We start from the raw sequence: 25,283 nt of genomic DNA, 5'->3' as shown, positions 1-25,283 counted from the left end.
AGCTTTTTACTTTTGTTTTTGAGCAGGCTGCAAGGTGTGTTTTAGTTTTGTTTTCAGTGTTGGAGCTGAAGCCAGACCAAGCAGGTGTACTGCAGTTCTCTCTGCCATCAAAAGACTATCTCCTGATCATTTGGTGAACTCAGAATTATAAATATTCTCAGTCGTGAAGTTAAGCTTGATTTGAAGGTTTTTTTAAAGTCTTGTGGATGTTAAACGGACAGCTTAATCATTACTTAGTGTTGTATTCTTTGGGGGTTGTATTTGAATTGATGGTTGTTAAGATGTTCATTGTCGGTTTCAAAAAGGTTAACTTGAGTTCATAGAATAAACATTGTTTTGCTTTAAAAATTACTTTTCCATTTCTGCTGTACGACACCTCTAGAGTGGGCCGTATGCTCCCCATACCACAATCCATTAAAAGTGGTGGGTCAGGTGAACTCCATGATGCACTTTGGGGTTCTCTAAACTCTGGCTCATAACAAATGGGGGGTTCGTCCGGGATAAAAGTCTATCTATTCGATTGGCTTAGTGAACTTAAAGACAGTGAGGTGTGGGCATATTATGGTTGCTTTTCAGGTGTGGCATTTCAGTTAAGTAGGGAGTGTGTTGTGGACAATGGCTCTTTCCGAGGCTCCAAAGTTTTTGGGGGTGGAGACGGTCACACGCAGTACCTTACAGACAGAGACTAAAAGCAGACTGTTAGATTTGGCAAACATATTGCAGTTAACATTAGCTGACAAAATGCGAAAAGATGAGGTAATTATGGCGGTGGCTAAGCATTTAAAGTTGCCTGAGATACAGTCTGACTCATTAGAAATGGCAAAGATCCAGTTGCAGATTAAGCAACTGCAACATGAAAAAGAATTAAAGCAGCTTGAATATGCAATGAGAGAAAAAGAAACAGAAAGGGAGATACAGATCAGGGAAAAAGAAAAGGAGCGAGAAGAAAGACACAAAGAAAGAGATAGAGAGGAAAAGGAAAGAGATAGAGAGGAAAGGGAAGAGAGAGAGTTTGAACTTCAGAAAATGGCTATGAAACATAACAGTCAGTTAAAATTGGCAGACATAAAGGGAAACGTACAGTTGGAGGATAGTGATGAGGATAGTGATAAAGAGCATCATAGTCGAAGGCTTGGTGGGGATCTATTTAAATATGTCCAAGCATTGATTTGATGAGAAGGAGGTAGAAGCCTTTTTTATTACATTTGAGAAGGTAGCTAAAACAAATGAAATGGCCACAGGAGATGTGGGTATTACTGGTTCAAACAAAGCTGGTAGGTAGGGCGAGTGAAGTGTTTGCATCACTACCGCAGGAGGTATCTGAGACGTATGAGGAGCTGAAAAAATCCATCTTATCTCAGTGGAGATAAAGTTTTAGTATTGTTACCAGTGGTAGGTGAACCTTTAAAAGCTAGGTTTTGTGGACCTTATCAGATTGAAAGGAAATTAAGTGAGGTGAATTATGTGGTATAAACTCCAGGTAGAAGGAAGACTCACCAAGTGTGTCATGTGAATATGCTTTGAAAGGGAAGGAGAGAAAAAGGAGGAGGTTTTAATGACTCTAACTCAAAGTGACGAACCAAATCCAGATGACTGTGAATTTGACATACCTCAAATTAAATTGGAAAACGAGGATGTTCTTAAAAATTGGGATAAATTGTTGAGTTACCTTCCAGAGGAAAAACGGACTGACCTGAAAGAGTTATTGATATCACACGGGCATATTTGTGGAGATAAATTGGGAAGTACTAAAATGGCTATACATGGTGCAGATGTGGGAAATGCTGTTCCAATCAAACAACCTCCATACAGACTTAACCCTTTAAAATTGGCACAGGTTAACAAAGAGAATCAGAGCATGATTAAAAATGGCATAATTGTAGAGGGTTGCAGCCAATGGAGCTCACCCATTGTGATGGTACCTAAATCAGACAGTACCCAACGGTTGTGTGTGGACTATAGAAAGGTTAATGTAGTTACAAGAATGGACTCTTATCCGATCCCGCATTTGGAGGATTGCATTGAGAAAGTGGGAAATTCAGCTTTTATTTCTAAACTGGATTTACTTAAAGGTTACTGGCAGGTACCTTTATCCGAAAGGCAAACGAGATTTCAGCTCGTGACTCCAGATGGTATATACCAATTCAAAGTTATGACATTTGGCATGAAAAACGCCCAGCCACATTTCAACGGTTAACTATCAAAGTTGTTTCAGGATTACCCAATTGTGCGGTATACATCGACGATCTGGTAATTTTCAGCCAGACATGGAAAGAACATTTAAAACATCTGATGGAGTTATTTGATTGACTTCAGGATGCAGGTTTGGTGATAAACCTAGCCAAAAGTGAATTTGGAAAAGCCCAAGTCACTTTCCTTGGCCATGCAATCGGACAGGTTCGAATGGCCACACGGGATGTGAAAGCAAAAGTTATTGGGGAGTTTCCGATACCCTCTATACGACGGGAAATAATGCGATTTATTGGTATGAGTGGATTTTACCGGAAATTTGTACCGAATTTCAGTAGTGTGGTCGCTCCACTGACAGACTTGCTCAAGAAGCGTAACAAATTAACAGATTCCAGTGGACAGCAGAGTGTCAATAGGCATTTGACTGCCTGAAAGCTGTGCTAATCAATGCTCCTGTGTTGGAGAATTACAAGGGACTCTGTGATCAGGTTGAACTAAAGTATCTGACTTTAAAGAGAAATGCCAAGGCGTAGAGAAATGGACGGATCGTGCAGAGACCTTCTTGTTCAAAGAGACTGTCAATCGAGAACGATTTCAGTTGGGAGGAAGAACAAAAATGGACTATATTATTGTGCCTGTTTGTGTGTTGTTGTTTTTTTAAAACAAAAATGTATATTTACTGCATTTCTTAAAGGATCGTGAAAAGGTGAAAAATGAAACCATCTTGAAGTTGATGTTTTGTTTTTTTTCTTGGGGGAGGTGTCAGGTGAGAGTACCTTTAAGAAATGGGTGTTTATAAATGGATGTGTACATAAATATCTGTAGTGAGAGTACCTTTAAGAAATGGGCGTTTGCTACTGCAGTGATGTCAGAGAGTGGGTGGAGCTGGGCTGTTTGTGAGCTTTTTACTTCCGTTATTGAGCAGGCTGCAGGGTGTATTTTAGTTTTGTTTTCAGTGTTGGAGCTGAAGCCAGACTAAGCAGATGTACTGCTGTTCTCTCTGCCATCAAAAGACTATCTCTTGATCATTTGGTGAATTCAGAATTATAAATGTTTTCAGTAGTGACTTTAACCTGATGTGCTTCTGATAAAGGTTTTGTTTTTAAGTCGGACGGATGTTAAAAAGGAAAGCTTAAAGGTTTACTTAGTGTTGTAGTCTTTGAGCGTTGTATTTTAATTGATGGTTAAGATGTTCATTGTCTGTTTTAAAAAGGTTAACTTGAGTTCATAGAATAAACATTGTTTTGCTTTAAAAAATACTTTTCCATTTCTGCTGTACCACACATGTAGAGTGGGCCGTATGCTCCCCATACCACAATCTATTAAAAGTTGTGGGTCAGGTGAACTCCATGATACACTTTGGGGTTCTCTAAACCCTGGCCCATAACAATCACTATTCCCACACACATTTTTGAACCTTGTCCAATTTTGTGGGGGCCCATTCTGGTTTGATGCATTCCTGGAGATTTGTTCCTATGTAATTTGATCAAACAGCATTCAATCATGTGACAGCGATCATGGTATTTAATCGCACCATCTGATCATGTGAAATTAGCCTATGGTTCGCACATGTTATTACATTTACCTGAACGAGTGTCTGTAGCATCAAGTCATGAAGGAAATATTTCACTTTTTGTTTTGTGAGATGAATGATAAATCAAAGATATAACGTAAAAAAGGAACGGCTTAAGGATAGGTCATAAAAGCCAACCCGGTGATGTTGCTATTGTCTCGACTGCAAATAAGGAGCATTCATTCAATAAAAGCATAATCCCGTGTTTTTGTACTATTTTACAATCTACTGCACAGTATCAAAATAATACAGAACCTATATCAATTCACTGATCCACACCCTGCTGATGTGGCAGAGTTCTCAGCACCAAAGTTGACGGAGGCCTGTAATAAAACACGTTGTACAACACAGGTGGTCACTGACTGTTGTGCCTTGTAAACAAATTGTGCAGTCTAAGCCCTGCTGCCCTCTCCCCCAACATACTGCATGTTTGTTCAGGATGATTGTACCGATTCAGCAGCAATTGCCCAAAACCTACTTGGAGTGGATTTTACAATCCCCCATTAGCGAGTTTGAAGGTTGGTGGCAAATAATGGGCAACCTACCCAGCTGTCCCCGCCCCCAACATATAATTTTCTCAATGGCAGGGGTTGCAACATGTGGTCCACTCACCAATGTGCCAATTGAGGCCCTTAAATGGACAATTAATATCCATGCGAGGGCCTCACCTTGACATTGTCCCCATTCTGTGTCTCTCCCCCAGTCTGCGACCCCCTCCCTCTCTCCCCCAGTCTGTGTCCCATCCCTCTCTCCCCTAGTCTGTGTCGCCTCCCCCTCTCCCCCAGTCGGTGTCCACCTCCCTCTCTCCGCCAGTCTGCGTCCCCCTCCCTCTCGCCCCCAGTCTGCGACCCCCTCAGTCTCTCCCCCAGTTTGCGACCCCCTCCCTCTCTCCCCCAGTCTGTGTCCCATCCCTCTCTCCCCTAGTCTGCGTCACCTCCCCCTCTCCCCCAGTCTGCGTCCCCCTTCCTCTCTCCCCCAGTCTGCGCCCTCTCCCTCCCAGTCTGCGTCCTCCTCCCTCTCTCCCCCAGTCTGCATCCCGCTCCCTCTCACTCCCCAGGTCTGCGTCCCCCTACTTCTCGCTCACCCAGTCTACTTCCGTTTTAGTCATAGAACAAACAGTGCAGAAGGAGGCTATTCTGCCCATCGAGTCTGCACCAGCCCACTTAAACCCTCACTTCCACCCTATCCCCGTAACCCAATAACCCCTCCTAACCTTTTTGGTCACCAAGGGCAATTTATCATGACCATCCACCTAACCTGCACGTCTTTGGACTGTGGGAGGAAACCGGAGCACCCGGAGGAAACCCACGCAGACACGGGGAGAACGTGCAGACGCCACACAGACAGTGACCCAGTAGGGAATCGAACCTGGGACCCTGGCGCTGTGAAGCCACAGTGCTACCGTGCTGCCTGCCCTCCCTCTCGCTCCCTCAGTCTGCGTGCCCCTCCATCTCTCTCCCAGTCTGCGTCCTCCTCCATCTCTCTCCCAGTCTGCGCCCCCCTCCATCTCTCTCCCAGTCTGCGTCCTCCATCTCGCTCCCAGTCTGCGTCCTCCTCCATCTCTCTCCCAGTCTGCATCCCCCTCCATCTCTCTCCCAGTCTGCGTCCCCCTCCATCTCTCTCCCAGTCTGCGTCTCCCCGTGGTGAACGTATTGCTGTATTGTATTGTATGATGTTGATGCCCTTGTGGGCTCCGCCCCCTCGGGGCTGGTATATGGATCTGCAGCCTGTAGGCGACACTCAGTACAGAGCAGTCGCAGGCAGGCACAGATCTAGCTTATTAAAGCCACTGTTCACTTCTACTAATCGTCCCGTGTAAATTGATGGTCGCATCAATTTAATAACCTAAGAAATCGCAATGGAAGTCGCAATGTAAGCCGCCCTCAAACCTGATCGACTGGAACTCGACCCACTGGCAGCTGAAGCAAAAGGAATCTTCTCACACTGGCTCCACTGCTTTGAGGCCTACCTCGCCGCCTCCTCCTCGCCCACCGTCACCGAGGCACAGAAGCTGAGCCTCCTCCACGCCTCGGTGAGCCACAGAATCTCTGTACTAATCAAAGGCGTAACCACGTATGCATACGCGGTCGCGATCCTGAAAAGACATTACGTGAGGCCGGTGAAGGGAGTGTTCGTGGGCATCTCTTCACCACACGCCGTCAACGCCCCGGGGAATCGCTGGAGGAATATCTACGCGACCGGAGGGTACTCGCTCGAAACTACAACTACAAGGATGTCACGGCTTCGCAGCACATGGAACTCGCCATCCGGGACAACTATGTGCCTGGCGTCCAGTCCAACTATGTCTGACAGTGCCTGCTCAAAAAGGGCGCCCCTCGACCTAGAAGAGACGGTAAAACTATCCACCTCATTAGAGGTAGCCTTCCAGAGCCTAAATGCTTTCCCCTCTGACCATGCGGTTTCCTCGTGGGCGCCGGAGGCGCGACCATCACCCGACCCAAGGATGTCCCAGGCCTGTGCCGCGCGGCTACCTGCCCAACCCAGGGGGCCGGCTTGCTATTTCTGCGGTCAGAACCAGCACCCCAGGCAGCGTTGCCCAGCTCGGAACGCGATCTGCAGCAAGAAAGGACTGTAGCACAATCAATTACTCACGAGACGAGAAGAGGTGAAGTCAATCGAAGGCTTTATTAAGCAGACTTGTTCCCCAGCAGCTCAGTTACAGAATGCGGCTGCTGGGAGAACCCGGGTTCTTATACTCCGCCTTACTGGGTGGAGCCAGCAGGCGGCAGATCCAATCAGGACCCAGTGTCTGTCTACCAATAGCCTCTCGGCATCACAGGTACCGTACTACCCCTAATACATACCACCACAAGGACATTTTGCCAAAGTCTGCTTGGCCCGACCCCAAGTGCCAAAATCGCAGGCCCGAATTACAGACTGAAGCCCGCAGACCCTGCAGCGTGGCTGCGTGCCTGCCAGTAACGTCCCCTTCTGACGCGTCATCCACCTCGTGCTATCAGTGCGGGCCGCCATCTTTAACCCTACCCGACACGTGCGACTCATGGGGACCGCCATCTTGGGCTGCCATCTTCAACGCCAACCGACACGTGCGACCGACGGGGGCCGCCATCTTGGCCACCATCTCCAACGCCGCCCGACATGTGCGACCGATGGGGGCCGCCATCTTGGGACCACCCCGCTACCACCGACCACGCCGGCTACCCGCAGCTTGGCGCTGTCAATCTCGACCAGTCATGGCCCAAGCATCTCAAGAACTCCATGATGACCGTCCGAGTCAATGGGCATGAAATGCCCTGTCTATTTGACTCTGGGTGCACAGAGAGCTTCATCCATCCGGACACGGTAAGGCGCTGTTCCCTCCAGATTTCCTCCGCATCCCAAACAATCTCCCTTGCGTCCGGATCACATTCAGTGCAAATCCGGGGGTACTGTGTCGCGAACCTCGCGATACAGGGTGCCGAGCATGCCGATTTTAAACTCTATGTCCTTCCCCATCGCTGCGCTCCTCTCTTGTTAGGACTGGATTTCCAGTGCAACCTCAGAAGCCTGACCCTAAAGTTCGGCGGACCCCTACCCCCTCTCACCGTTTGTAGCCTCGCGACCCTTAAGGGCGCCCCTCCCTCGCTCTTCGCGAACCTCACCTCCGAATATAAACCTGTCGCCACCAGGAGCAGGCGGTACAGTGCCCAGGACATGACTTTTATCAAGTCGGAGGTCCAGCGGCTCTTGAGGGAGGGGATCGTTGAGGCCAGTAATAGCCCCTGGAGAGCCCAAGTGGTGGTCGTCAGGACCGGGGAAAAGAACCGGATGTTTGTAGACTACAGCCAGACAATAAATCGTTACACGCAACTCGATGCGTACCCCCTCCCCCGCATAGCGGACATGGGGAATCAGATTGCACACTACCGGGTTTTCTCCACAGTACATCTGAAGTCCGCATACCACCAGCGTCCGATCCGCCCGGAAGACCACCACTACACTGCCTTTGAGGCAGAAGGCCGCCTCTTCCACTTCCTCAGAGTCCCCTTCGGCGTCACCAATGGGGTCTCGGTATTCCAAAGAACGATGGACTGAATGGTTGACCAGTACTGGCTGCGGACCACGTTCCCATACTTGGATAACGTCACCATCTGCGGCCATGATCAGCAGGACCACGACGCTAACCTTCAGAAGTTCCTCCAAACCGCCCAAGCCCTCAAATCTCACCTACAATAAGGAGAAATGCGTTTTCCGCATAAACCGACTAGCCATCCTTGGCTATGTCATGGAAAATGGAGTCCTAGGGCCTGACCCCGAACGCATGCGCCCCCTCCTGCAACTTCCCCTTCCCCACTGCCCCAGGCCCTGAAAAGATGCCTGTTTTTTTTTTCATATTATGCTCAGTGGGTCCCCAACGACGCTGACAAAGCCCGCCCACTTATCAAAGCCACCATCTTTCCCCTGATGACTGAGGCCCGCCTGGCCTTCAGCCGCATCAAGGCAGACGTTACCAAGGCCGCGATGCATGCGGTGGATGCGTCCATCCCCTTCCAGGTGGAGAGCGACGCGTCGGATGTTGCCTTGGCCGCTACCCTTAAACAGGCAGGCAGGCCCGTGGCCTTCTTTTCCCGTATCCTCAACGCCTCTGAGATTCGACACTCCTCTGTCAAAAAGGAAGCTCAAGCCATTGTGGAAGCTGTGCGGCATTGGAGGCACTACCTGGCCGATAGGAGGTTCACCCTTGTCACCGACCAACGATCAGTAGCCTTTTTGTTCAACAACACAGTGGGGCAAGATCAAGAATGATAAAATCTTGAGGTGGAGAATCAAACTCTCCACCTATAATTACGATATCGTGTATCATCCTGGGAAGCTCAGTGAGCCCCCAGATGCCCTGTCCCGCAGCACATGCGCCAGCGCCCAAGATGACCGACTTCGGGCCATCCACAATGACCTCTGTCACCCGGGGGTCACCCGGCTTCTCCACTTCATCAAGGCCCGCAACCTGCCCTACTCCACCGAGGAGGTCAGGGCCATGACCAGGGACTGCCAAGTCTGCGCGGAGTGCAAGCCGCACTTCTATCGGCCAGACAAGGCACACCTAGTGACGGCATACCGCCCCTTTGAGCGCCTCAGCGTCGATTTAAAAGGGCCTCTCCCCTCCACTGACCGCAACGTGTATTTTCTCAACGTCTTTGACGAGTACTCCTGTTTCCCCTTTGCCGTCCCATGTCCCGACATGACCGCGGTCACTGTCATTAAGGCCCTGCACAGCATCTTCCCCCTGTTTGGTTTCCCCATTTACGTCCACAGTGACCGGGGCTCCTCGTTTATGAGCGATAAGCTGCGTCAGCATCTGCTCGGTAAGGGCATTGCCTCGACCAGCTACAATCCCCGGGGAAACGGACAGGTGGAGAGGGAGAACGCGACGGTATGGAAGGCTGTCCTTCTGGTTTCCCACTGGCAGGAGGTCCTCCCCAACGCGCTCCACTCCATTCGGTCGCTCCTCTGCACAGCCACGAACGAGACCCCTCATGACCGTCTATTTGTCTTCCCCAGAAAATCCACCTCCGGGGTCTCGCTTCCATCCTGGCTGACAACACCGGGCCTGTCCTCCTCCGGAAGCACATGAGGAGCCGTAAGTCCGACCCCCTGGTCAAGAGGGTCCAGCTCCTACATGCCAACCCTCAGTATGCCTACGTGACGCACCGCGACGGCCGACAAGATACAGTCTCCCTCCGGGATCTGGCACCCGCTGGTTCCCCAGCGACCATCACCTACGCCCCCCCCTACACCGAACACCGCCCCCGCCCCTACACGGCCTACACCCCCTCCCCCCCATCGCTGACGCATCGTGATGAAGCTCCAGACAACACGCTCCCGGAGTCAACGAGCCCAACACCCGTGCCCGCAGCGAAGCCGGAGCTGAGGCGATCACAGAGAACGATCAAGGCGCCGGACAGACTCGGTCTGCGAGCCCACTTCACCCCCGCTGGACTTCAATTTTTTAACAGGGGATGAATGTGGTAAACGTATTGCTGCTACAATTCACCACTGTATTGTATTGTATTATGTTGATGCCCTTGTGGGCTCCGCCTGTGGCTCCGCCCCCTCAGGGCTGGTATATAGATCTGCAGCCTGTAGGCGGCACTCAGTACAGAGCAGTCGCAGGCAGGCATAGATCTAGTTTATTAAAACCACTGTTCACTTCTACTCATCGTGTTGTGTGAATTGATGGTCGCGTCCCCCTCCATCTCTCTCCCAGTCCACGTCCCCCTCCATCTCTCTCCCAGTCCGCGTCCCCCTCCATCTCTCTCCCAGTCCGCGTCCCCCTCCATCTCTCTCCCAGTCCGCGTCCCCCTCCATCTCTCTTCCAATCCGTGTCCCCCTCCATCTCTCTCCCAGTCTGCGTCCCCCTCCATCACTCTCCCAGTCTGCGTCCCCCTCCATCTCTCTCCCAGTCTGCGTCCCCCTCCATCTCTCTCCGGAATTGTGTTTTTATCTCTTGTTCCTTCCTCCATTTCATGGTTCACTGTCATTGGTTCGACACTGTCACCTTCAATCTGCACTGAAGTGCAGATTTAGCAATGGGAGAGGGGGCAGCAGGCTTTAGAGGTAGTGCTTGGCTGCAAGCCACAATGTTAAGATAATGTGCCTGCGCGGAAAAGAGTCTGCCTGGATTGAAGGGAGATTTGGTAGCTTTAAAATATTTCATTAACAGCTAAGAATGAATAATTGCTTTTTCTTACCACTAACAACCTATGCAATGTTCATTCATTATGCATTCAATTAAACTAAAATTAAAATTCACGAGGGGTGGGAAAGGTGTTTACTAATATTTTTATGAATGTCTCAAAATTAAATGGAAAACGATACCCAATCTGGAACGGTGCTGAAGGTAACATACCTTCAGGCGAAAAAAGCAATGGCAGCGTTTTCAATCTAGTTTTCATATTACCATTACTTAAGACTTTGAGCTTTTCCATGTCTAATGGCAGCCTGCCACCACAGGCTATAGCTCGAGGAGTGCCTCTCAACATCAAGCATGCCTGACCAGGACATTCCTCCGGTCTTACTGCCTGCCCTAGGCGTTTTGGAACGATTTACAGGTTGATAATGAATCTGCTTGCCGATGGTATGAACATGTTTTCTCTGACCATCAAGTCCTGGGGGTGGGACGCAAATCTGGAGCTTCGGACTCAGAGGCAGTGCTGCTACCATTACTTAATGTCAAAATGGACAATGCTTTCATGTTCCCAGCAAAAAACAGGAAACATTTAATTTATTTTGTGCTCTCTTATCACCGATGGAACACTGCTGTCTCCTGAGTGCCACATTGGGCCCACTGGTAAAATTTGTCTGCAGGTGCTGTCACTCAATTTACAGAGTGAACCTTAGGAACTGACAACTGAAGCTTCCAGAAAATTCACACAAACTAACTGCAATGATGATTGATGATTTGGATGTGCGATCCGTATATCCATTCTGAAATTAAATATGTCAATTTTTCCAAGTTTGATTTGCCAGTAGCCACATTCAGTATAAATAAAACATACACTGCTGTTGTCAGACTAATGATGTATATAACATAAAGCTTAACTGCACTACTCTCCAAATAAAAATACATCACAAAAAACACAAATAACTTAAGATAAATTTTAATTTAAAAAAAAATCCTTGTTACCATCTGCAACCCCATGATCCTTTGAAAGCTAAGCATTGAACTGCAAGGGTTCTCTGGTATGGGTTAATGGACCATCAACTTTAGTCGAAGCAGCTGGACTGTGTAGGGTTGTTCTCTGTCTTCTAGTGCTCCAGGCAAACAATTAGAATGACAGGCAAGAGGGACATGGCTGTTGCAATGCTATACTTAACAACAGAGATGTCAGAGGTGCAATTCTGATTTCTATACCTGGCCTTTATCATACAAAGAAAAATAGGAAAAACGATTCTGTGAACAGTACAAATACAGTGGTCGAATGAAGGATTCTGAAATCCCACACCTTGGATGCAACCACACAATGTTTTGTTTATTGCTCAATCATTAAATTTGTGGCAACATTACTTTTATATGGCTCACGCAGACACCACTGCACAAGGATCTACTGTATTAAAAATCAGATTGTGCAAGAGTACTCGTTTCCTGTCTTTGATGAACTTAGGTGGTACAGCATCATCACCTGGAGCTCTGCCAGTGCAAATGAGTCAATAGTTTTGTTAAGTTGCTCCACTGTGGGTTCAGTATCCATGTCAGGCTGACCTTCTATGGGGGTGTTCAGCTATTTTGGTGGTGCCATTTTGCACCAGATTTTTCATGGTCTCTGCTGGAGGGTGGGGGCAGATGCAAGGATTCTGACATTGTAAAAGAACAAGGGCAACCATAGCAATTGCAAACCATTGAGGCAGCTCCTTTTGATATTGTGGGAGAAATATTTGCCCATATTGGCCTCTTCAGACTGTATTTCCTGGCACAATGCAATTAATTCAAATCCCCATTTCAGAACTGGAATATTCACATTCTACATGATCGTCCAAAGATGTATAGGTTAGGTGGAATGGCCATGCTAAATAAATTGCCCCTTTGTGTCCAGGGAAGTGCAGGTTTAGGTGGGCTACGGGATTAGAGAGTTTTTTTGGGGAGTAAGCCTAATTAGAGTACTCCTTCAGAGGGTCAGTGACTCGATGGGCCGAATGGCCTCCTTCTGCACTGTAGGGATTCTATGATTCTCAGGCTGGCAACTGCAAGAGAAATGTCGTGAACAAAGCAGACCACCAAGTATTGCCTACATTGATCTTACCAAGGCACTTGACCATGTGAGCAGAAGCAATCTATTTGAGTTGCTGAAGAAAATTGGTCGTCCACTGGCATTGCTCAGTGTGATTCCTCTTTCCATCACAACGAGGGGTATCGTCAGCTCTGAAGAGGCAATATCAGAATCCTTTGAGAACTGCCATGGGGTCCAACAGAGTTGTGTACTGGGACATCCTTTCTTTGTTGCCATTGTATGCCTTCAGTGCATCGACACACCAAAACTGATGCAAAGCGGCTCAGAAGTGATGCCCAAGACGTCAAGACAAAAATGCGGTAGGTTCTCATCAGACAGTTGTTCTATGTTGCAGGTGTCGCACTAATATTTTGTTTCAGGGAACACCTCCTCATTAGCAAATGGACAGACTCTGATGCCTATATGAAGCTTTTGGTTTAATCATTAGCAAGATGAATATAATGGTCCAGGACGTTGCCATCCCAATATCTATCAGCATTTACCATGTGATGCTGGAGATTTTTGACAGCTTCACATATCTAAGCTCCACAATGACCAGAAATCTGTCACTTGATGCTGAAATCAACACAACATTGCAAAAGCTGCAGCAACAGTCCGAGCTGAGGAAGAGTGTATGGAAAAAAATAGAAACCTGACTGAACACAAAAAGCAGAAAATGCTGGAAATATTGATGAACGGTTATTGACCCGAAACATTTATCTCCATTTCCCACTACACAATGTCTGACCTGCAAATTATTTCCAGCACTTTCAATATTTATTTTGTTTTCCAACATCTACAGTACAGTGCTTTCGTCGGCTAAGCCTGTGTATTGAACAAAGAATAAAGAAAAATACAACACAGGAACAGGCCCTTCAACCCTCCAAGCCTGTACCGGTCATGATATCAACCTTTGCCAAAACCCTCAGTACTTTCTAGTGTTGTATCCCTCTATACCCATCCTATCCATTTATTTGTCAAGATGCCTTTTGAACGCCGTTAATGTATCTGCTTCCACAATCTCCCCTGGCAACGTGTTCACCACCCTCTGCATTAAATACCTACCTCGCACATCTCCTGTAAACTTTGCCCCACGGACCTTAAACCTATGCCCCCTGGTGACTGACCCCTGCACCCTGGGAAAGAATGCCTGCCCATCCACTCAATCCATGCCCTCATAATCTTGTAGACCTCTATCAGGTCACCCCTTGGTGTACATTTTTACAGTATTAAGATCTGGGGCTGGATTCTCCGAAGCCCAATGCCGAAATAGTGTTCAGCGATTGGGCAGAGAATACATTATTGCGCCGAAACCGGGGCCAGCGCCGGTTTGACACGGGTCTGCCATGCTCCGCCTCCTCCAAACTGCCACCATCATGATGCACGCCACATGCCGTTTCAACAGCGTTGGCATGTCTCAGCCGGCCCACCCGCGATTTTCCACCCCCGATGGGCCGAGTTACCGGCGGCGCAGGTCATGTGTGGTCCCAACCACGCGTAAACCCGGCGTGACAGCTGCGGACTGTGTCCAGCACTGCCACACTCGACCGGGATCCGTGCCGCTGGCCTGGGGGCTTCTGGAAGGGCTACGTGGACTGATGGGGGGTTGCCAGGGGGTGGGCTGTGGGGTCACATGTGGCGGGTTGGGGTCGCGCACGCGGGTGCCATTTTGTATGGCACGACCGGTGCAGGTCATCAGCCATGCGCATGCGCGCGCCCAGGATCTGCCCATTCTCTGGCTGTTTTCGGCTCGGGCTTCAGTCGGCGCCGCTGCCAGCTCCTCACCGGTACCAGAATCGGGAAGGTTTCACGCCAATTTTTCGGTCGTCTTAGTCTCTCAAACGGAGAATCCGATCCCTGGGCAGGGATATACTAAGCAGGAGGAAAAGTTGAATAGGTTCCACCTTCGCTGTCTCAGATTTCTCCCCAGCATCTCTTGTCAAGACAAGGTCACCAACTCTCACTTTCTGGAGCATGCTAATTCCATCAGCATGCACTCATTAATTGCTAAGCCAATGCCATCTAGGCTGGCTTGGTCATATTCATCGGATGGATGACAGCCATATATCCAGAGATCTTCTGTATAGTGAACTGGTCATTCGGTCATGATCCACTATATGTCCATACCTCCGCTACAAGGACACCTTTAAGTGAGATGTAAAGATGGTGGACATCGCGGCAGACACTGGATGACAGTTTCCTTTATTCGTGACTTCTGGAGGTTGACTGTTCAGAGAGGCATTGGAAAAGGCGAGAGGAAATGCAAAGCTCAGCTGATCTTATATATTGGCCCAAAGTAACAAGACCAGTGAATGCTGCACCTTCTGAGCCCACTGCCTTCATCTGCAGCAGAGTGTGGCAGAGTGGGGTTCCTGAGTCACACCAGGCAATGCTCCACACAGAGTTGACCACCAAGGCACAAGCCATTGCCTCACAAGATAGAAGGCTGCCAGATCGAGTGTCACCATCAATACTTCACACACACAATGACGTTACACTGAGTTTCTTTCCTTTCTCTTCATTAGCACAGCATGGGCTAAACACTCAAGGGGCAATTTTATGAGTTCATATTCCTGATGGAAGCCTTGTCACAGTATAATTGAAATATTGGAAACTTGGGCATAAACACTTGTTATTTTCAACCCATTAAATTAGATGATCACACCTTACTGATGCCTGCCCAAAATTGAGCACAAGCACTTAATTTATGGTAGGGAATCTCAGAAGATTGAAGTTCAATTCATAGAATCACAGAATGGTTCCAGCACAGAAGATCATGTTTGGGCATGGTGTTATTCCCACAAAGATGCGTTCTGGCATCATTCCATACAACCAAGTGGAGGCAATGATGACACTTGCATCAGTCAAAAATCAGTCAAAACTGCAGGTTTTACATTGACTGATATCAATGATTGATGAAAAACCAGAGCAATTATTAACTAGTGTTCATCCAGATTTTGAAACTAATAATATTGGAATCAATTGACATCAGCAAGCCTCATTGGGCTATGACTAAAGGCACAGAGCTTCCTTTATGCATCAAAAAGAGACGGTGTTGATTAATTTCTCATTAAAAAAGGATAAAAGCACAAGACAACATTTGCAAAGGTGACATAAAAAGAGCTAATGGAGTTTTGCTCCTTGTGCCACCATCTGACTGAATACAATTCACTAAGGCAAATGAGTCTTTATTCTAACTGTGCACCGACATGCTAACATATACACCCTTACCCTTGTCGATAGCTAACTAAAGCAAATTCTTTGTTGTGCTGTAATTCATTCTAAACTGTAGAAAATCATGTGGCTAATTTTATGATACCTTGCTATACCATTTTACCTCTTTTTATGCAGTCCCCTGGAGCCGAGGATGCCTTGCTGCCGTACTAAAAATGGTTTATCAGGTGACTGAGTGCAAAGTGCGACCTACAGTCTCTGTCACAGGTGGCTCAGGTGGTGCTTGGAGGAGAGGTGGGTGCGGTGCCCCGGTTGGCACGCGTTGCTTTCACTGGTGACGCTGGGCGTCAGCTTGCTCTCGGCAGTGAAACTCCGAGTGTTCAGCTCCTTCACGAATGCTTTTCCTTCACATCGGACAGTCTTGGCCAAGGATTCCCAAGTGCCAATTGGGATGTTTCATTTTTTCCAAGGAGATTTTGAGGTTGTCCTTGAAGTGCTTCCTCTGCCTTCCTGGGGTTCGCTTGCCATGTTGAAGCTCTGAGTGGAGCACCTGTTTCAGCAATTTCATGTCAGGCATGCAGACGATGTGGCACGTCCAGCGGAGCTGATCGAATGTGGTCAATGCTTCGATGCTGGGAATGTCTGAGGGAGAACATGGCTGGTAGTTTTCCTATCCTGCCAATGGATTTCCAGGAACTTGTGGATGCTGCGCTGATGATACTTTTTTTTTTAAATTTAGAGGACCCAATTAATTTTTTTCCAATTAAAGGGGCAATTTAGCTTGGCCAATCCACCTACTCTGCACATCTTTGGGTTGTGGGGCGAAACCCACGCAGACACGGGGAGAATGTGCAAACTCCACACGGACAGTGACCCACAGCCGGGATCGAACCTGGGACCTCGGCGCCGTGAGGCAGCTGGGCTAACCCACTGTGCTACCATGCTTCTCTGATGATACTTTAGCAGAAATTTTAGGTGTCTGCTGTACTTTGTCCATGTTTGAACCATATAGAAGGGCGGGAATCACCTCTGCTCGGTAGACCATAAGTTTCTGCCAGGTTTGAAGTCCTGATCTTCAAACACACTCTTCCTCGGGCAACCAAAGGTTGCGCTGGCACAATTGAACGCAATGTTGAACCTCAACATCGATGTCTGCCTTTGTTGACAATAGTGTCTTGTGGTATGGTAAGTGGTCCACATTGGCAAAGACCTCATTATGGGTATTGATAACTGGAGAGACCAGTACTGTGTGGTGGGGGCAAGTTGGTAGAGGACATTTGACTTTATGGCTGTTCACTGAAGTCCCATGCTCTTGACAGCCTCAGTGAAGGTACTGCTGATGACTTGGAACTCGGAGTGTGCGCAGACCCAAATATTGTCATTGAACTACAATATGCAGACAGAGGACCTGATGACCTGCATTTTCCATTTGTTCTGTAGGTTCGTTCCACTGCAGCTTGCTTGCAGATGGTAAGATGGAGCATTGCAGCAAGATGATCGAGAGGAGCATCAGTGCAATGACACAGCCTTGCTTGACCCCAGTCCGAACATGAATTGGGGCTGTGGTGGATCTGTTAGTCAGGATCACAATTTGCATGTCATCGTGGAACAGGCGGAGGAGGATGGTGACAGACCTTTGGGGACAGACAAAACAGAAGATGATGCTCTATCGTTGAGTGTTGAAGGCCTTTTTGAGGTCAAAGAACACCACGTACAAGAGTTGGTGCGTTCCTGTATTTCTTTTGTAGTTGCCATGTGGTAAAGATCATGTCCATTGTGTCCCTTAAGTGAGGCGGAATCCACATTGCGAATCTGGGAGGAACTCTTTAGCCGCAGGGAGAAGACAATTAAGAAGGACTCTTGCAATGACCTTCCATGCAGCCGACAGCAGGGAAATTCCTCTGCATATTACACTCTATATATGTGCAAGATTACGATCCCACACCATACCCCAACAGTGGCTAGGATACCGGACTGAAACCCCAATATTTTAGTAAGACTGTGTGGAAAGAATATTTTGTTTCAGGAGTGATTGCACGAAGAAATAGAGATTTGGTATTGTAAAACAAAACGTTATTAACACAATGTTAAACTCTTCAGCATCGCACCTGAAAATAGCTTACAATTACCCCTTAAACAATGCCACTTATTACAGTAAATACAATACCCTTAATTACTATCTCTATTTCCAATTAAACAATAAAAAACATACAACTCTCAATCCATCCTACATCCCAATGGCACAGAGTAATACTTGCTTTCCAGAACAGATTTTGCCCCTGTTAGAACCCCTGTAGACACTGGTGGGATTTATTTTAAAAACTGTTTCAACTGGTTTGTTTCAGCTTCCCCCTTGTCCTCTGACAAATCTGCATTGTTTTAATTCCTATTAATTTTTTTCAACTACCTTACTGTGAAAACAAAAGGCCTCGTAGTCTAAAGGGTTAGCCAGATCATAACTCAACTTAAAATCTCTCTCAAAATGTCTGAACACCTTAGCTCCACCCAGCAATGACATCATCTCCCCAAGCTGAAAACAAATCAACCGCCAAGGTTAAAAACACCAGCTCCCCAAGAATTCTCCCTCGTCAAACAGCAGTGAATTAGAAAAGGCTTTTATATTGGTCAATTTCACCTCTGGCACCGAAAAGTTACCTGCTCTTGCAAAGCAAGATTGTATTAAAAACATGACCACTGCAGTTCAGGGCACGGATTTCTCAAAGGGACACTCTGTCCCAATTTTTCTGCCCCACTTGATGTTAATTGCGAACAATGGTAACTTCCTTCAAAGAATAGGAGGACCATAAGATAAGTAACTTAATGCTTCACTGAATGTTCACATGAGCACTCTGATATTGATTTCTAACTTAATATTATGGAATGTCTAGTTTTGTACTTTTACACCCTGCGCTCATACTGTCCAGTTTTATTTGACTTGGGACTCTGGTTGCTACCACAGAGCTATGCTAATTTAATGAGTCTGCAGTCACACCAGCGAGTTCACAGTGAGGAGAAGTCATTCAACTGCTCTCAGTGCACCAAGGACCCAGGTTCAATTTCGACCTCGGGTGACTGCGTGGAATTTGTACATTTTCCCTGTGTCTGCATTGGTTTCCTTTGGATGATCCAGTTATCTCCCACAGTCCAAAGATGTGCATGTTAGGTGGATTGGCCACACTAAATTGACCCTGAAGAGTGGGGTTGCTGGAATAGGTAGGGGATTAGGCCGAAGTAGGGTGGTCTTTCATAGGATTGGTGCAGACGCAATAGGTCAAAAGGCCTCCTTCCGCACTGTAGGGTTTCTGTGGTTCTAGTCTAGGGTCAATAGAAATCCAGAACCAACCAGCAAAAGAATAGTCGTATCCCACAGTATCTGCTAGATGCAGAGTTAAAAATTAAAACATACTTTACAAATGACATTAATGAGTTTTCAATAAATTTGCTATACATTTAGCTGCTATGATGTGGAACTCCCAATCTGGTATACATTTGGATTCTTGAATCAGAAGGGGACCAACATTAAGCTTTCGGAATAATTTTGCAAGATTCGTTTTTCTGATCACTCAGGTTGTAACTAAGGAATTGGTGATTGCTTCTATGATGCTTAAATTGATGCCATTCATTGGCAACTTTGTGCAGCGTGTAGTACATCAAGATGATGAAGGGCTGGATTTTACGGCTGCGCCTGCCACGAGATTGCCATTGACGGGGACCATGTAAAGGTCCTTTGACCTCGAGTGGAAATTTCCGGATGCGGCTAGAAAATATCGCCCAAAGCCTTTGGGAGAGGGAGAGTGGATGAAATTGGTCTTTGACTGTAGTGCAAAACAGGTTTCAGTGGAAACAAAAATCTCTCATTTTCCACTATTGCAAATGACCAATTTGCATCTCCTTTGTCTTAAAATGAAAGATTTCCCGAGTAATCAAACTGACAAAACATTTGCTGATTTGGAGAAAGTAGTTTGATTTGTAATTGGCTAAAGTGATAATTGGTTGGTATTGGAGGCTGTCTACTCATAACCATTGTGTTAATGGCTAAATAGGTCTCGTTATGACACCCTGGGCTAATGTGCAGCCAATTCTACCTCCACTTGACCCGGAGTTGCAACACAATTGAAATTATCTATTAATTCTTAGGAAACACCCAAAATACTTTGGCTGCCCAATAACTACAGTCGCTAGATTTGTAAATTTAAACAATATTTTTTTAATTAATAACAGTAATTATAATTAAATAGGCAGCAAATACAACTGGTGAACTATTATCTAATTTCAACCCCCCTCTCTTTAACTTTCCCCACCCTCTCTCTATATATATATATATATATATATATATATATTATATATATATATCAAACACACACAGGAAAGGGGGGTGTAAAGGAAATAATACGAAAGGTAAAAAGGATAAAAGTCTCTGTTTCAGATGGGCGTGTTCCAGTGCATCTTTTAGTCTAGCCCTTCAGTTGGAGGTTCTTGCTTTCCATCTGTAATCACTGTGGATTCAGTAGGATCTCAAGACTTCTCTGCAGATTCAGAAACAGCAGGCAGGAAACATTTTTGGAGAAAGAGAGCAACTCACAGCGTCTTCTCCCGGCGCCCAGGAGAGTTCCGTATCCTACTTGGGTCCTCTGAAAACCTCCCATCTGACTGAAGCCATCTACTGGCTGTCGCTGGGGAGAATACGGTCTTTGGCCAATCCATTAGCCACCAGCCAACCAATCAAACCAAATCCCTCCAATCTCTCAGGTATCAAAAAGTCCGGGTTCTTCTGTTAAAAATTTAAATCTTCGGCAGCACGGTGGCGCAGTGGGTAGCACTGCAGCCTCACGGCGCCGAGGTGCCAGGTTCGATCCCAGCTCTGGGTCACTGTCCGTGTGGAGTTTGCACATCCTCCTCGTGTTTGTGCGTGTTTCGCCCCCAGAACCCAAAGATGTGCAGGGTAGGTGGATTGGCCACGCTAAATTGGCCCTTAATTGGAAAATGAATTGGGTACTCTAAATTTATTTTTAAAAATCTAAATCTTCATAGTATTATTTTGCAACTTCTGAGTTCCTCAATTCCTCTACTCAACTTAAAGATATATGCCCAGTAAATATCCATGGATCAAAATGTATAACAACAAAGTAAAAGAAATGAGAAATAAGGGAATCAACAGGAAGAGTCCTTAGAATCTTAACAGCTAACTTTGCAATTACTCATCTCACTGATAGAAACTGGACCAATTCAAGTGAAATGAGTCACATATTGATGCGATATTTGGCAGCCGTAATGAGGACAATTGTTTTAACACTGCAGTCCAGCCTCTGGGCGGCATGGTAGCACAGTGGTTAGCACTGTTGCTTCACAGCACCAGGGTCCCAGGTTCGATCCCCAGCTTGGGTCATTGTCTGTGCGGACTCTACGTTCTCCCCGTGTCTGCATGGGTTTCCTCCGGGTGCTCCGGTTTCCTCCCACAAGTCTCGAAAGATGCGCTTGTTAATTAGATGAACTGGACATTCTGAATTCTCCCTCAGTGTACCCAAACAGGCGCCGGAGTGTGGCGACTCGGGGATTTTCACAGTAACTTCACTGCAGTGTTAATGTAACCCTACTTGTGACAATAATAATTATTAAGATTATGATTATTACGGAGTGAACAGAGCTCTTAAAGGTTGATATGTGTGTGAAATGACCACCAACAGCCCATTCAACCCAGTATGTCAGTGAATCAGTGATAGCATAGTAGTTTTGATGTGTGGTCAACTGTTGTTGATATTCTTGAAGAAATAAAATGAGCCAGAAGTGTGATGCAGTGATTGCGGCTCGGGGAGGGGGAACAGTCCTTATAATTCTTCAAATGACCAGATGACTAAAAAGGTTAGAATTTTGGCATTCACAACCACAACAGCTGGAGTCACTAAGGACCATCTAAATCAGATGGCACTTGAGCCTGGACCTACACATTGCATTTCTCCTCAGAGGCAGTCAGGTAATTGATCCAGGGCCAGTACAGCTGTTTCCAGCCTTGGCTTTTCTCCTCCTCTGTGGTTGCATCATCCATTCCTCCTGATCTTCATCTGACAGCACAGTTGTTGCTGTAACTGATGTAATATGCATTTATTTAAAATTATTAAACAAGGGGTGCTTAGCCCTGTAGTGATAACAGAACCTGGTTCCGCTTGGGCTGAAGGGAAAATTATCATTAAGGTTTTTATGATGGCTAAAAGATTTTCTTCTAACTGAACTGGACTCGCACAATTTTTGCTTTCATGAAGGATTTAATATCAAGTTATGTCCTTATTGGAAAATTCCACATTCAAACTAATTGAACAAATGTTAGCTTGATGATTGCTATTTTTCACTTATTAATAGGTTGGTATCAAAACTATTGAATTAAAACAAAAGTCAAGAAATACCACTTGCCAAATAAAAGTAAAAAATATGGATTTGCAATTGTAGGTAAAGAGAATTATTCAATGAGACTTTCTTCACATGAAAGAATATCCATCTTTGTGAATCACACATGTTTAGATGTTGTGGAACCTGATTAAAGCTGGTAATATACTCACTGTCTGAGAGCTCCCACAGCCGAGGAGGAAGATCACTGAAGTACTCGTGGTTCAGTGCAGTGGGAGCTGACAGTCTGTTCTTTGGAAAGCACTGCAGAAGCTTCGAGGCAAGATCTTCAGCATGGGCCACATAATCTAGTCTGAAATGCAAGAGTGTAAAAAAGACATTACATCCATTTGAAAGGTATATAATTGCATCACCGAAAACAAGATCAACACTTCGCTGAAAATGAAAACAGTAGCTGGAGCTACAAAGCGCACAAATAATTAGTTACAACATAAAAGCATGGCTTCTAGTGAAATGCTGCACAAATTTTATGCATGCATGAGCGAAAGATCTTTTACCAGCCAAAGATATTTAAATATAAATTCACTAAAGCTCCTTACAGGCATCAATTCTTTCCTTTACTGTTTCAAGATTACCAAAAGAAATGCTGGAATGAAAACAACTGCAGTTTTTTATAGTACTGTATAGGGAAGCAAATAGAGTGTTATCATTTAGTGCAAGGGGAATTGAATACAAAAGTAGTGAGGTTATGCCTCCATTATATAGGGCACTGGTGAGATCACATCTGGAGTACTGTATACAGTATTGGTCTCCTTATTGAAGGAAGCATGTAAATATGTTGGAAGCAGTTCAGAGGAAGTTTCTTAGACTTATACCTGGAATGGGTGAGCTGTCTAATGAGGAAAAAAAGGTTGGACAGGCTAGGCGTTTATCTGCTACAGTTTGGAAGAGTGAGAGATGACTTGATTAAAACATACAAGGTCTTAAGTGGGTAAAAGATCTTACATGGTACTGTAAAAAACAGTAGTTGTTTTTGTTCCTGCATTTCTTTGATAGCCTCGGAGAGGAAACAAGAAGAATTGATGCCAGTGAGGAGTTCTAGTGAATTTATATAAACTAAAATATCTTTGGCTGGGGAGCATGGAGACAGAAAAGGAATGGGTGACCGCCAGATAGTTCAAGAGAAGCAGGCAGGGAGTGCAGGAATCCCGTGTTCCTGCTAGCTATCGGTTTTCCTTTATCGGTGCTTGTAAGGGCATTAAAGAGGAGTGCAGCAGAGCTATATTTCAGAGAATCATAGAATCCTCATAGTGCAGAAGGAGGCCATTTGACCCATCAGGTCTGCACCGACCCTGTGAAAGAGCAGCCTATCTAGGTGAAATCCCCTGCCTTAACCCTGTAACCCTACCTAACATCTTTGGACACCAAGGGACAATTTAGCATGGCCAATCCACCTCACCTGCACATCTTTAGACTGTGGGAAGAAACCGGAGCTCCCGGAAGAAATCCACGCTGACACAGGGAGCACATGCAAACTCCACACAGACAGTCCCCCAAGGCTAGAATTGAACCCCGGTCCTGGTGCTATGAGGCAGTAGTGCTAACCACTGTCCACCATGCCACCATGAGTAGCACCATGGATGGCTCTGCTGTACAGGAGGTGAGGAAGAAAAGGGGAAGAGCAGTAGTGACAGAATATTCATTAGACAGGCATATCTGTGGCTACATACACAACTCCAGGATGGTATGTTGCCTCCCTGGTGCCAGGGTTATGAACGTCACAGAGTGGCTGCAGAAAATTCTTCTAGGGGTGGGTGATCAGCCAGAGGTCATGGTTCATGTTGGTATCAATGACTTTGTAGGAAAGGGGTTGAGATCCTAAAGCAGATTTCAGGGAGCTAAGGAGATTGAAGAGCAGGACTTCTAAAGCTGGAATATCAGGGCTACTCCCAGCACCACATTCGTGTGAGAAATACGGGGACTGAGCCATTGAACATATGGTTGGAAAATAGGTGTAGAAGGGAGGGCATGTGATTTCTGAGGCAATGGGACCACTTCTTGGGAAGGTAGAACATGCACAAGCAACAGGCTACACCTGAACAGGACTGGGACAAATATCCTTGCAGGAATAGTTGCTAGTGCTGTTTGGGGGGGGGGGGGGGGGGGGGGGGGGGGGTAGGAACTGGAGGGCAAATTCAGAGCGGGGAACTGGAGGTAGAAAATTAGTCAGTGACTCCGAAAGACAAAAGCAACACAGTTATAAAGTGTACAGCCCAGGAATTTGACACTGTGAATAGCTATATATGCAAACCCAATGACTATGACAAATAACGCCAAGGAGCTGAGGGCAGAGAGAGACAAATGACAGTACGATATCATTGCTAGAACGGAAACTTGTTTTAAAGAGGGGCAAATGGGCAGGTTAACACCCCTGGATAAAGAGTTTTCAGTGAGGGGGATAAATAAAGGTGGGAGTATAGCATCATTGGTTAATAATCAATTACACATGAGTAGGGGTGATATACTAAACAGATGTACTAAACAAATGAGGCCTTATGGGTTGAGCTCAGAAATAAATAAAGGGACAGCCACACTCCTAGGAGTATTCTATCGACCCCCAAATAGTGGACGAGAATTCGAAGAGTAAATATCTCAGCCCATTTCTGAATGCAAACGCAATAGGGCAGTAAATTGTTGGGGACTTTGGGTACAATTCAACAGGAAAATAAATCTATGTCTGGTTTTGGCACGTATATCGGGTTGTTGCTTGGTGGCTGCAGCACCGAGAAACATCCTGCTATTCAACTGGACTTTGCCATTTTTTGGCCTGGGGGAGTTTCTCTCAGCTGAAGCCAAACTTCAGTCATTTCTTGCTGGGCTCGCCCTTGCAGATCGGGGCGTCATTTTGAAAGGCTGCCCCGATCTTTCCCCCCATCCCTTTTCGACCCCCCCTCAACCCCCCCAAACTTCGGGAGGCTCCTAGGAACTAGGCCCACCCCTCATTCACCCCTCCAGCTGGTAAGGCCTCCCCCCGCCCCCCCCCCCCACCACACCATGGGCCCAATCCTGGACAGTGCGAACCTGACACCTGGGCAGCCTGGTACTGCCAGCCTGGCATCCTGCAGTGCCCTGCCAGGCTGGCAGTTCCAAATTGCGCAGGTGCCAGAGGTAGTGCCAGGGAGCAACCTGACCCCGCCTCCGACCACTCAGGGATCTCTAATAGCCTGGAGGACACCCCCAGGTGCCATTACGGCAGGTCCACATTTGAATGGACCAGGACT

At 46.6% G+C, this 25,283-nt stretch overlaps 1 protein-coding gene across 6 annotated transcripts in view; it reads right to left on the bottom strand.

Moving 5' to 3' along the window:
• The window catches only part of cdk14 (cyclin dependent kinase 14), a 935,572-nt gene that overhangs the window by 215,387 nt on the left and 694,902 nt on the right, over positions 1-25,283 (bottom strand). For all 6 annotated transcript variants that reach the window (XM_072508685.1, XM_072508686.1, XM_072508684.1 and 3 more), the window contains one exon: positions 22,215-22,354. In XM_072508685.1, coding sequence (XP_072364786.1) covers positions 22,215-22,354 — 140 coding nt within the window. The remainder of the gene's footprint in view (positions 1-22,214; positions 22,355-25,283) is intronic.

This window comes from Scyliorhinus torazame, chromosome 6, assembly GCF_047496885.1.
Source record: "Scyliorhinus torazame isolate Kashiwa2021f chromosome 6, sScyTor2.1, whole genome shotgun sequence".
NCBI classification, from domain to species: Eukaryota; Metazoa; Chordata; class Chondrichthyes; order Carcharhiniformes; family Scyliorhinidae; genus Scyliorhinus; species Scyliorhinus torazame.
The sequence above is the reverse complement of the archived record's forward strand: the minus strand, read 5'-3'. Positions and strand labels throughout refer to the sequence as shown.